At 36.9% G+C, this 13,054-nt stretch overlaps 4 protein-coding genes across 6 annotated transcripts; 3 read left to right on the top strand and 1 right to left on the bottom strand.

Annotated features, from left to right (window-relative positions):
- The first annotated feature begins 18 nt into the window (after positions 1-18).
- On the top strand, positions 19-3,187 carry LOC110423564 (Nucleotide-diphospho-sugar transferase family protein). 2 transcript variants are annotated; one of them, XM_021437802.2, is made up of 5 exons: positions 19-387; positions 558-810; positions 892-1,665; positions 2,147-2,393; positions 2,751-3,187. In XM_021437802.2, exons 1-5 carry the CDS (start codon positions 32-34, stop codon positions 3,167-3,169), a joined length of 2,049 nt encoding a protein of 682 aa, XP_021293477.2. In that variant the 5' UTR covers positions 19-31; the 3' UTR covers positions 3,170-3,187. The 2 variants fall into 2 exon arrangements, with proteins under 2 accessions (XP_021293477.2, XP_021293478.1); XM_021437803.2 differs by lacking the exon at positions 19-387 and having other exon boundaries at positions 675-818.
- Positions 3,188-3,456: 269 nt separating this feature from the next.
- Positions 3,457-4,427, top strand: LOC110423566 (uncharacterized). Its single transcript, XM_021437804.2, has one exon. The coding sequence runs from the start codon at positions 3,473-3,475 to the stop codon at positions 4,109-4,111; it is 639 nt and encodes a 212-aa protein (XP_021293479.1). The 5' UTR covers positions 3,457-3,472; the 3' UTR covers positions 4,112-4,427.
- A 750-nt stretch (positions 4,428-5,177) lies between these two features.
- Positions 5,178-9,145, bottom strand: PHT2;1 (phosphate transporter 2;1). Of its 2 annotated transcripts, XM_021437889.2 has the most exons (4): positions 8,995-9,145; positions 8,186-8,895; positions 6,432-6,623; positions 5,178-6,236 (listed from the first exon to the last, which is right to left on the bottom strand). In XM_021437889.2, exons 1-4 carry the CDS (start codon positions 9,008-9,010, stop codon positions 5,412-5,414), a joined length of 1,743 nt encoding a protein of 580 aa, XP_021293564.1. In that variant the 5' UTR covers positions 9,011-9,145; the 3' UTR covers positions 5,178-5,411. The 2 variants fall into 2 exon arrangements, with proteins under 2 accessions (XP_021293564.1, XP_021293562.1); XM_021437887.2 differs by lacking the exon at positions 8,995-9,145 and having other exon boundaries at positions 8,186-8,984.
- Positions 9,146-11,756: 2,611 nt separating this feature from the next.
- LOC149526754 (uncharacterized) lies at positions 11,757-13,050 on the top strand (the record flags this gene model as incomplete). The annotated part of the gene is made up of 4 exons (XM_089784735.1): positions 11,757-12,125; positions 12,263-12,357; positions 12,750-12,846; positions 12,970-13,050. Coding segments are annotated over exons 1-4 (291 nt in total), but the record flags the coding sequence as incomplete, so codon positions are not given.
- Positions 13,051-13,054: the final 4 nt, after the last annotated feature.

Raw genomic sequence — 13,054 nt, 5'->3', positions numbered from 1 at the left:
TTCTTACTGCCTGAAATCAACTTCTTAATGTATGTTATATTTCATTTTGTTTATACAGGCGTTGCAGATTGGATTATGGTCAGTTTGGCTATCTGGGGTTCTCCTAATTGCTCTCTCCCTTTATGCTACGCAGAGGTTACCTCTCTCCAAGAATCTAATTTTCACTCATGGAAGTTTCAGCGACCTGGACGCTCCCAAAATCACTATTTTCACAGCGCCTACTCCGTTTAAAGGCTCTTTAGGGACTAAACAGAGTCTAGCTATTCGTTCATGGCTTGCTTTATCTCCTCAAATCAGTGTCATTCTCTTTAGCCAACATCCTTCTGTTGCTTCTTTTGCCACTTCTTTTGGTTCCAGGGTTTTGGTCGAACCCGATATTGATTTCACGTAAGGAATTAATTTTACTCCCTTATTCGAATCTTCTTATCCTTAGTCATTGACTGCAGTTCAGTTCAATACAAAAATGTTATAAGTTTTAACCACTATTCATTGATTTCTTAGAGTTATCGTAATATTGTAGCAGTGAATTGATCCGCATTGATTTACGATTTCAATAGGTTTCTTGGGGTTCCATTTTTTCATTCCATGGTGGCAAGGTCACGGGCATTTACATCTGACATATATGCTTTTATCAATTCGGAAACCATTCTCCTGCCCGACTTTGTTTTGGCATTGAATTATGCTCATGAACTTGATCGTGATTGGCTCCTTTTTGCTTCTTCGCGAAAAGTTTTAACTTTCCCATTCTATCTGGATGAAGATAGGAAATATTGGCTAAGAGAAGGTGGCAAAAGGATAGGGATTCAGGAGGTATGAAGGTACAGAATCCATATTCAAAGTTGGTGATCTACTGGAGAAATATTCATTTAACATCATTGTCCATTTAATCAGTTCCAGGAGAAACTTGGCTCAAGCTGGCAGTGGACTTGTTGTGATGGAAGAATGATGATAGCATGGAACAATGGAGAGCTGCCCTTACATCATGGAGTGCTTCCTCCTTTCCTGTATAGTAGGGGAGTTCACAATCACTGGCTCATTAACGAGGCCTTGTCCAGTGGATTCAGGTTTGTGTTTGATGCCAGTTGGGCCATCTCAAGTTTTGTTCTGGATGATTCAAGGAGCTGGTCTAATTGTTCAGTTAAGAGCTTTTTTGTTTCAGACACTGAAAAGGAAAGTTGGGAATATGATAGCAATTCCCATCTTGCAGCACTATATGGGTCATCATCTCTTCACAAAATTAATTATTCTGGTTTGATGAAACTTTTTAAATGTGATGCTCAATTCCTTATTATTAGTACCACAGAAGATACCATTCATCCATATGCCAACAAAAGGATGAGCTTATGTAAAGGAAGCATCCCAAAATGCTGGAAGTCAAAGAGAACTTTGCCTTGTATTGCTGAAATTAAAAAGTCACAGAATGGAATGTCAGGTTGCTCTCTGAAAGATCAATTAGTTCCCTCAAATACATTGAATTTCCCCTTTTCCTTAGAGTCACTCCTTGCAATAAACGCAGACAAGAATAGAACAGTTGTGCTCACAGTTGCTGGATATAGTTACAAGGACATGTTAATGAGTTGGGTCTGCAGATTGAGGCGCCTCAAAATTACTAACTTTTTGGTTTGTGCTCTTGATTATGAGACCTATCAGTTCTCCATAATGCAGGTATTTCCTCTTGTTCTTCTATTTATTGTTTAGTTTTACTTCCCTTTCATTTTCATGTTTCAGCTGATTCTTCATGTTATTCTTAGTTTGATATCACAACTTAGACCATGCAAGCAAATTTGGAATCAAATAAGAATTTATGACATTATTTATGTTGATTAAATAAAGTTGATGCTTGGAAACTAGTGTCTCTTTACCGGATTTGTTTTAGGTTTTCTTCTGGGTAGGGATTGAATAGGATGATCTAAATATTTTTTTTGTGGTAGTTGTTTGGTTGTTTCCTCTCCAGTACACTCTGAGTTCTTTTTATGCCCCAAAGAATATTTTGAGATGCAATAGTATCAAATCTGAGTTCTGTAATGATGATGATGATTTACTGCCCTTGAAATCTGCTGGGAGTTCTTTTCTGACCATTCTCCCCAAAACTTTCCGGGGCCTTTTGCTTGCATGTATCTGAATAAAGCATTCTGTTTTGTGCTAGGGCCTGCCTGTCTTCAATGATCCATCAGCTCCAAGTGACATTAGCTTTAATGACTGCCACTTTGGAACAAAATGCTTTGAGAGAGTAACCAAGGTGAAATCCAGACTGGTTCTAAAGATATTGAAGCTTGGGTACAATGTACTTTTGAGTGATGTGGATGTATACTGGTTTAGAAATCCATTGCCATTGCTTTCCTCTTTTGGTCCTGCCATTCTTGCTGCTCAGTCTGATGAATACAACCAGACAGGTGATTATTATCTGAGAACTACTAGTCTGTGAATAACTAATCATTTCCATGGTTTAGAAATATGAACTACGTGTGCATAGATGAAAGCTATTAGGTCAGGAGGAAACAAAATATTAGCTCAAAGGGGTTAAACTTTAGAGCACTTTTCTAATTCATGCATTTTATTCTTTTGGAAAAATATATTTGTAAGTTTCTTTCTGTTTCCAGTGTCTGGTTTATGCGGAAAACAAATATTATCTATTTCTTTGAATTGAACACCAGATTGTGTTTAGCATCTCCATCAAAGGTCTGTGAAAGTATAATATCAACCCTTTGTCAATGGAAAAGTCAGTTTTATCTGGTATTGTTCCCTTGCAGGACCTATAAACTTACCTAGACGCCTGAACTCTGGCTTTTACTTTGCTCATGCTGATGGTCCAACTATTGCTGCCATGGAGAAAGTAGTGAGGCACGCTGCAACTTCTGGCCTATCTGAACAACCAAGTTTCTATGACACATTATGTGGGGAAGAGGGTTCCACTCGCAAAGGTGATAATAGATGTGTGGAACCTGAAACAAATTTAACTATTCATTTCTTAGACAGAAACCTTTTTCCAAATGGTGCATACTTGGAGCTATGGGAGAGAAAAAATGTGAAATCGGCATGCAAGAAGCAGGGTTGTCTTGTTCTTCATAATAACTGGATTAGTGGAAGAAAGAAGAAGTTGGAGCGTCAGGTATTATCAGGCCTATGGGACTATGATATTACCACAAGGATGTGCTTGCTCACAGAATAAATTGACTAGAAATTTTTGAGACCTAGTTGGTGATTGTTGTCATCTTAACTTTTATATGGATAACTTTGGGATTCTTGAACAAAAGAACAAAAGAGAAGGCCGATGGTGCTTGTGTAATGCCTCGGTTTTATCAATCTTTCTGTGGGAGAATACTAAACAAGAGAAGCCGGCCATAAAATACAAAATGGCATCCAGAGTGGGTAATGCTGAAGAATACTTTCATTAAAACTAAGATGGTCCTCCATATCCCATGCAGCAGAATCTAATGAAACCTCTGGATCAGGTAGCTTTTTATCCCCAGCTATGCTGAAGAGCTGTGCTCCATTCTTAGGGTTTGTCAGGCATGCCAACCATGATTCTGGAAGCAAAAAGGCTGCAGGAGGAACTCCCATGTCTGTTGACTTGTCCTTACAATCAAGGGACATATCTGTGAGGATAGTTCATGCAGGTGGACGAGAGGAACTTTATCAAAATGCTGTTCCTGTATCTCATGTCATGGAAAAATATCCAGGGATGTGTATTGCACGTCCAGAAGTTTTCAATAATCCTCATGAGTCCCTTTTATGGCCCGAAGATAGCCTGTTGCCTGGTCAAAAGTATTACATAATCCCATCCACTACAGCCCAAAAACTGAAGCGTAAACACCAGGAGAAGGTTAAGGTCAAAGGAGCTGCTGAAGGCAGAGAAGAAATGTCAGATGCAAGGATCACTTGGGATGTAAGTGGAGAAAACTTGGAGGAATCTGTTTATTCTGCAAAAGAATTCTATGTTACCAAGCCGTCCAAGGCTTCTAAGGTTCCAAAGGAGAGGCGACCTAGATATTCACTGCGAACGGGTGGAAGGGTAAAGAAGCCTTTTGTACCCCCACTCCCGAGGACAAGATCATTGTGGGAATCAGGGTGGGAACCCAGTTTAACTTCTGTACAGGAACTTTCTCCATGACTGTTTTTCTACGTGAAGGTCTTCCCTCTTCCTGTTGAGGTATGTGATCATGCAAAGCAGTGAATTGCTCAATGTGCCTGTCAGTTTCTGGAGATGTTTGTAAGTTTAGTATAACAACTTAAATAAATTGAAAACATCCAATTCTCATTTCTATGTTGTTCTTGTCATGTTTTTTGTATTAGAGGACCATTTGCAGAAAGATGCTGTTTCAATATTTTCCGTTGTCATATTCTTCCACTATTTACAGATTTTTCTGTTAGATATCAGTCAGCTGCTTCTAATATCATGATTTGGCATAATTTTACGTGCTTGATGAGATTATTGGGGAAAATTTTCTGTTGCACCAGTTTGGTACTGGTAAACTGAATGCTTTTTCAGTCATCCTTATTTTGTCACAAGTTGCACTTAAAATTTTACGTTATTATACTCTGGTTGATTTGGCTCCTGGCTAATGTTTCAACTATAATAACAAAATGCTGGAATCAAACATTTGCCTCATTCCAGACATGCCTGTCTTTCCTACCGGATATGCAGACTAACACCTAGTGCTTTTATCTGCCAAGGAGTTTGCGTTCACAATGCAATAAAAAGCATTTTCGCAAGTGGTCAAAAGCCTGATAATTCCCAGGGTTCAAATAGCGAATGTTTCAGCAAATAGCAGTTCCCCATTTTTTTTTTAATGAACCTGAGAGATCCAATTTGGACTCTGCTGCAGTTTTTTGACTTAGTTATTAAAGATTGAATATTATCTATATTAAAGCTTTGCCTCTTTATAACTCTTGTACAACTAGCTTAGCTAGGCAGATATACCGGAGCAATACTGCTGAGCTAATATCTTGCTGCGGCACTTCTTTGGTCTTCCGTGTTGTAATGAGAATATGAAGCATGCTAGCTGTTACTATTCTTCTTATGTCATTAGTAGATAAATAAGCTTCAATTGAGAATAATCAGTCTTTCAGCTGTCAGTTGCGGCCATGATTGCTGTTATATTATATTATAATTGGTGGTCACTTTATTACTTGAAATATAAATTATTAATTAAAAACTAATCGACATGGCAAAACACAATCTGCAAATATATAGTCCTTTATAAAGTGTTCAACACATATACATTCCCTCCAAAATCTCCTGCAGTCTTTGTCCTCTCCACATCCAAAATGTTTCAGTGATTTCCAGTTGAAGGAAATCGCATCATTAATGCAAGAAGGCATAACCATTCCACAAATTAATTTGGGAAAAGATGAATGATTCTAATTAATCACATATATCGGGCTGTTCACTTAAATGTGTTGAATGAGTATCATAAAACATTTGACAAAAGCTTTATTAAGATCCATGTGTAGAATACCGCAAGAGAAGCACCAACTGGAATCGTTATCGCCCAGGACGTGGCAATCTCTCTCACGGTCTCTGTTCGAACTCTATTTAGTCCCCTTGCAAAGCCAACTCCCATAACTGCTCCCACCAATGTATGGGTTGCTGAGATTGGGAGTCCCAGCTTTGATGCAAAGAGAACGACAGACGCTGCAGCGAACTCGGCTGCAAATCCTCTAGTAGGTGTGAGTTCTGTTATCTTCTTCCCAATTGTTGCAATCACTCTATACCCCCACATCATAAGCCCTGCTACGATTCCAAATCCTCCCCACGCCAGAACATCATTTGGAATAACGATCTCATTTCCACTACCACCTTGAAGAATAGATAATGCAGCAGCCAGAGGGCCTATCGCGTTGGAGACATCATTTCCACCATGGGCAAACGACATGAAGCAAGCTGACAACACCTGCATGTATCCAAAGACCCCATAAACTATTTCCAGCTGGGTGCCTTTAGGCCCTGCGATTTCTGAGAGAAGCCCGAGATTTTTGTTCTGAGTAGTGTTCTCTTGTGGCTCTGAGTGTGATGATGAAGTGGATTTGACCAGGAGATGGCCAAGCTGTTTGTTGATAATCTTGTGAACAAAGAGTGCCCCAGCTGCTCCACAGCCCAAAGCCTGGGCAAGAGCAATGGCAAAGCTCTTACTTAATGGAAAGGCTGCAAAAGAAATTCCAGTTACACCCACAAAAACAGCAATTGGTGCTGCTGCAGCTGCTGCTTGCCCAGGATTGTGAGCACTGTAAACAAACTAAGAAAAAAGTAGACAGGTTGTAAGAACAAGTGGAAGCGTCTAAATGATAGTTAAACCAAGGTTCAACGATGGAAAAGAATTTTCGGCAAAATCTCCCCAACAAACGGGAAAATCTGTATGTAGAAGACAAGGAAAAATCCCCATGTAAACACGAAGCTAGGCTGGTTATTATTCCAAAGAGAAAGAACATACCCTGCGGATGCATTTGTACACTAGAAATGACACCATTGCTCCCATTATAGGTGAGATAACCCACGATGAAGTTACCCTTGCCAATGAGCTCCAGAAAACAGCGCCAGCTCCCCCATAAACCAGGCCAAATCCAACCATTGATCCTACTATACAGTGCGTGGTGGAAACTGGCCAACCATAATATGATGCAACCTGGGTAATACATAATGAAAGATTTACAGGAGCAAAAAAGGTGGAGACTATAGCTTATAAATGTTACAAAAGCAACTGGTTTCAAAGTCAGGGCGCTAAACAAAAGAGAAACCATATAGTTAATGGTTGCCTGCCAGGACAAGTGTTGCTACAAGCATAATTCCATTTAATCCAGAGTTCAAACGATTGCTTAAAACTTCTTTTTTCATTTTTATGTCCACTATGAAGTTCAGAAAGTTAAACCCACAGAGATAATTAATTGAGGTGCTGAAGGATACTTGAACTTGTTGCAGTTCTAGGAACTACTATTAAAGAGGCAAGCAGATGATTATCCGCATTGTCGTTCATTCTGATCTTGGAGCATATCAGTCTTTAACAGTTTTTCTGGAGAAGTTTAAATATCCTCGTGATATTTCACTGCCTATGTAGCCTTGCCTATCTACTACTCATTCCTGCGAGGAAAGAGAAAATGGGAGAAAGTGTAGGAGGCAGCGAACTATTTGTCCTTGAGTCTCACATTATTGGCACAAGAAGCTTCGAAGATGTTCAAAACTTACCTGGGAGACCAGTGAAACACATACGAGAGGGACGAATTTCGTTCCTCAGTGTATTATCCCTCCGTATATTAAAACTCGTTCTAGCCATCTCTTTTTGTCCCAACAGGATGAGCAATGAGCAATTCCATAAGATTGTCAATACATACAAGTGAGTTGACATTAACTGGACTGAATAGTACAAAATATTTACGATGCCAATGCATAATAACTCTGCTTTGGCTTCTTTATATTTCCTTTCAAGACCCAATATAAATTTGTTATGCCAACCGTCTCGATACTATTATATATCTTGGCACCCGTTTAGAGGATATGGGAAGGAAAAACAATTTAGAGATATCTGGCCGCAACACAACAACCCAATGTAACATGGATTATAAGAATCTAATGGCTTCGTTGATAATACCAACCGCAGGGATCATTAAAAGTTTGAAAACCAATAAACTAGGAAGATACTGCAAAAGGCATGTCAAAATATTTTAACAACGAACCAATTCATAGGTAAAATGTAATCATCAAATTTCTTAGGTCCCTCAGTTTTGGATCTTAAGCATACAGAGTGAAAAGCTTAAGGTAGCAGCATAAAAAGTCTAATTGCAAATGTGCTGATTCTAAGGGTTGCATCAATTGGTCAAGTGTGGGAATTTAAAGTTCTTTAAAATTTTTTCCCACAAAATATATGAAGTACATTTCCGTGGGCACAGGGAGGCAGTAAAAGGAAGCACTAAGCCAGATCCATCAATTCCCTTCCAATTTTATTTCATTGAGGCCGGTAAAGGTGGTTGTATTGGGGTTCATTAGTTCGCATTGTTAGACAGTAGCGTATGATCTTGTCGTATTGGCATGTCTTCGGCAACAAATAACAAAAGTCACAACTAGAACATGCTCTTCATTAATTGAATCTTATAACACGAATTAGATTAATCAAGAAAACAAAAGATTTTAAAGCATATAATCTTTCTATCAAAAGTAGGAAAATTTACAAGAGATGAAGCTCAATCAACGCACCTGCAACCAAGTACCAGCGGCTGCCAGAGAAGAGAGCAATCCAGCAAAAAGCAGACTATTCTTCCCCTGAAACACGTTAGCAACAAGAATTCCTTTCTGCATTGTACTGGTCACATGAGTTCCCATCAACAATGCTCCAGAGAACTCCAAAATCGCTGCCGTCAACACAGCCTGACGCAGGGTCAATGCACCTGATCCCACTGAAGTTCCCATGGCATTAGCCACATCATTGGCTCCAATATTCCAAGCCATGTAAAATCCAAATAAAAGTGTTGCATATGATAAAAACTTGGTCTTTAAGCTAACTCCTTGACCCAAAGACTTCATAAAAAAGGGAAGACTCAAAGCTGCAAATGCTATGAATATAGCAATAGCAGAAGCAGTTCTTGAAGATATATGAAAAGCTTGAGCCATTCCAGGCAGGTCATCTTCATTTGTTTTTGCATCTTCTTGATCATGCGTTTCAAGTTGGATTCCTTCTTTTTGCTCTTTCTCACCTTCTGCCTCTGCAAAAGAAGAGATACTGGCTGAAGGGTGCATAAGTTTAGAGTTTGTTAAGCTCAATATTGGACGATAAGGCCTGGTTGGAACTTGGAAAGGCCTCCACATAAGACTCTCTTTCTTGGGTAGCTGCGTTTCATTGTAGCGGTATTTGGGCACATGTAAGTGGGGATTTCGCAAAAGAAATGCTTCGGGTGAGGCGGTGTTTCCTGCAGAAGGTAAACAAGAAAAGGGAGTCATGTCTTGCAGAATAAGTATAAGCAGAGGAGGTAACGTTGGGAGAAGAAAATATGAAGAGTATTACTCACGTGAATTATTGGCCATGGAAATTGGAAGTGAAAAGGAAGTAGGTGGTGGAGGAAGAAGAATGGAGGAGTGTGCATTTTTAGTTCTGGGTTTTGGTGTATTTTTCTTTTGGGTGGAAAGGCAGGTGCGAGAATGGGTTTGGCAGCTTGCTTTGGTCGATTGTAATGAGTGGTGGGAATGGCTTCTCGTATCCATACACCTTATACGCCCCACAATGCTTACATTCAGAAAAATTAAGGGAAAAAAATATACATGACTTTATCCGAAGCGGAGATAGTTATATCATCCAAAACAATTGGCTTTTATCTTCTTTTGTCAAACACTAAGGAAAAAAAAAAAGTATCTTACAATGCTAAAATGTTTGGTATTTCAAGTCAAAGAAGGTCATTGGACTTTGCTAACCACATGTTGTTGATGTTGTCTCATTTTAATTGTTGTGTGATAAACCCCAACTGGGGCTAATTCTCCCATGAGACACTTGTTCCTCCTAAAGTCTTGCATACTGAGATATAATCTTCCAATTGTCCCAATAAATAAATAAATTAAAATCACGATGTCAAAGTATTCCTAATAAAAAAAATAAAGAAACCTTCGATACAATGTTTTAAGATATTTTAGTAAAAAGTGAAGTTAGCCAAGTTTTGTTAAAAGAGCCAAGCACGCACGAAGAGGAATGAGAGTTAAAAATTTATAATAAATAATAATTTTATATGATTTGTAAATTAAAAAGACTAATAATAATAAAGACTCACAATAATCATGCCACTGACCCATTACCATTTCCTGTTCAGCATATATCACCTTTCAAAGGGCCAGCTTCTTTTAGATTCTTAAATGCCTGGACAAAACATCATGGTGTTTTAGCATTTGTTGAGCAAAACTGGAGGGTACAGGGATGATGGCTTTTTGGCAAAAACAGTTGAGGTTGAAAAAACATTTGAAATGGTGGAACAAAGATGTTTTTGGAGACATTTTTAGTAACCTAAGGGCAACAGAAAAGAAAGCAGAGGAGAGTGAGCTTATGCTTCCAACAAGAGCCGACAGCACATATGCAACGCTCTTATGCACAGCTTAATCATCTTTTGGGCATTGAGGAATGTTTCTGGCAGCAAAAGGCAGGGGTAAAATGGCTTGTTGAGTGAGAAAAAAGGGTGTAAAAAATAATATCTTCCGAATCCAAAAAGAAGATGGAACTTTCCTTGAGGATACAGCTTTGGTTCAAGCTTCAGCAGTAGAATATTTTGCTCACCTCTTGCAAGCAGAATCTTGTGATAATTCCAGGTTCAACAATTCTTTAATCCCTTGTTGTATTACAAATAAATTAACTGCCTTTGTGCAGCTCCAACAATACAAGAAGTAAAAGAAGCACTATTCTCCATTGATAAAAATAGTGTGGCTGGATTGGAGGGCTTTTCTTCCTTTTTCTATCAACACTACTGGGATATTATTGCAGATGACTTACTTGAGGCAGCAAGGGATTTTTTAAGTGGAGCGGCTCTACCTAGGGGAGTAACATCTACTACTTTAGTTCTATCACTACAAGAAAATTGATTTTTTCCGACAAAAAGGAAATTTATTTTAATTTTTTCTAATAGATTTTCAAAATCCATCAAAATTTATTTTTGTGTAAAAAAAATATTACTCCCGCCAAACTTTTCAATGGATTTTTGTTGGAATTTTTCAACGAAAAATAATCCGTTGAAAATCTGTTGAAAAATTTAAGGCCTCAAAAAAGTTTACTCCCATCAAACTTTCCAACGGAATTTTTCAACAGACAATAATCCGTTGGAAATCCGTCGTAAAGTTTAGAGGCCAAAAAAAATTTAAAACTTGCTAAATTTTTTAACGAAATTTTCAGTTGGAATACAGCCATTACCAATGAAAATTTTCTAATAGAATTTTGTTTGACAATTATATCGATATTGTTATTTTTTTATTTTAAATATATTAACATTTTTTAAAAATTTTATTAATCCTTTAAGGTAATATATTAATAATATTAAATATGTACATACTGAGATTTATAATATAAAAATATAAATATGTTTTTCTTTGTTTATTATTTTTTTTATATTTTGAAAACTTTATTGAATCATAAATTATAAACTAATTGCTCAAAATTTATTAATGTTATAAAATTAAAAAGTTTATAAAAATAACGTAATAATTTTTTTAAATTTTATTAAAATAGTGGATAAAATCTAGTAATATATTCAAAAAAACTAATAATACTTTATTAGATATATACTAATATTAGTTAGTATAAATTAAGAAAATAAGAAAACTGATATATATAGTAAATTTATTATATAATATATTTAATATATTAAATTTGTTAGTGTATACAAATTATATATATATGTAATTATATATAAACATGCATTAATATATTATTTATTTTAAATGATATAACTTTATAAATAAATATATATGTGTATGAGATATTAAATATCCTATATATAATTACATGTATTAAGAAAATAATCCGCACTAACCCACTAAATCCCTTTCAAAACGCACCGTTTGGTGCTTCAAAGTCTCTCCAAGTGAAGTGATTTGAGCCGAAATTTACTCTTTCCTCACCACTTCAAAACGGCGTCGTTTAGGAATCATTACACCTTGGTATAAATTTTTTTTTTCCTTTATTTTCACCTTTCCTTTCTCTCTCTAGCCGCACCCTCCGTAACTTCTCTCTAATTTTCTATTTTATTCCTTCTTTCCCTCTCCTTTCTTCTTTCTTTCTACGCCAGCGGCCTTTCTTTTTCCTCCCTATTACTGGCGTCTCTCCCTTTCCTCTCATCGGCAACAAACATCCCAAGAAACCCGAATCTCAATCAACGGTGCCTGCCCAAACACTCTAAACTCCAACCGGTGATACCTTTTTCTCCCTCTCTCTTACTCCAGCAGCGCACCCAAATCCTCCGTCTCTCTTCTGCTGACGACACCTTTTTTAATTTTGATTTAATTTATTTATTTATTTATTTTATTTATGGTGTCTACAAATATGCCATTTTAGTTGAACAATAACCTTTTTTCTGTCTAAATAGTTACAGACCAGGTAGATGAAGTTGTGTTGTTTGACCCTTGTTATGAAACATATGAAGGATGCATAACCATGGCTGGAGGAATTCCTGTAAGCTTTTAATTATTAATTAGTGAGAGCTGAGGTTTAAGAATATTAGCCATACGTTTGAGTGTAAATGCTAAGGATTTCCTGTTAGAATTGATAGTTATCGACTCTGTTATTGAAAAGAAAATTGGACATTGCAGGTATATGTGGCACTTGATCCACCTCGATGGACCTTGGATCCTAACAAATTGATGAAGTCTTTCATAAGAAAAACAAAGGCTATAGTATTAAACAGGTCAGATAGTTTTTATTTGTTTTTCATGGATTATGGACTATGGACTACAGTTTAAAACTCACTCTTAAAACCTTTATTCCAGACTCATATGTCCGTTATATAAGAATACTAACATATAAACTATGATTCAAGTGAAAAAAAGTACTTGAAAGTTGTAAAACTTGGATTTAAGTATTTTTTGAGCAATCTTCTGGCTTAGGATCTTAACGTTTTTATGCATAATCAGTTAGAAGCATTTAATGCATTCATAAATATTGAATGCATGAAACTTGATTTGCAGATAATATGATTTGGCAAATTTACTAGTATCTTAATGATATGCAAAATTGTTTACTAGTAACATACTTGAAAAGGTAAACAATTTATTAAAATATGTTCTAAAACTTGTACAGTCCTCACAACCCAACTGGCAAAGTTTTCTCTAGAGAAGAGCTTGAAGTTATTGCTGAAGCTTGTGGCAAATGGGATTGCCTGGCTATAACAGATGAAGTATGACAACACTTTTGCTTATACTTGTGAAGCATGAATAGGATCAAGAAAGATGAGTAAATTATTTCTTGGAGTTTTGAAGGATCCTTTTTTATGTATATCTTTTTCTGGTTGTTTCTGCAGGTATATGAATACATAACATTCGCCAATCAAGAGCATGTGTCCATTGCCTCACTTCCAGGAATGCAGAAGCGGACTATTATCACAT

The sequence above is a fragment of the Theobroma umbraticum genome, unplaced genomic scaffold, assembly GCF_002168275.2.
Source record: "Theobroma umbraticum cultivar Fairchild unplaced genomic scaffold, ASM216827v3 scaffold_20.0, whole genome shotgun sequence".
Classification (NCBI taxonomy): domain Eukaryota; kingdom Viridiplantae; phylum Streptophyta; class Magnoliopsida; order Malvales; family Malvaceae; genus Theobroma; species Theobroma umbraticum.
This window is presented reverse-complemented; position numbering and strand designations above follow the sequence as displayed.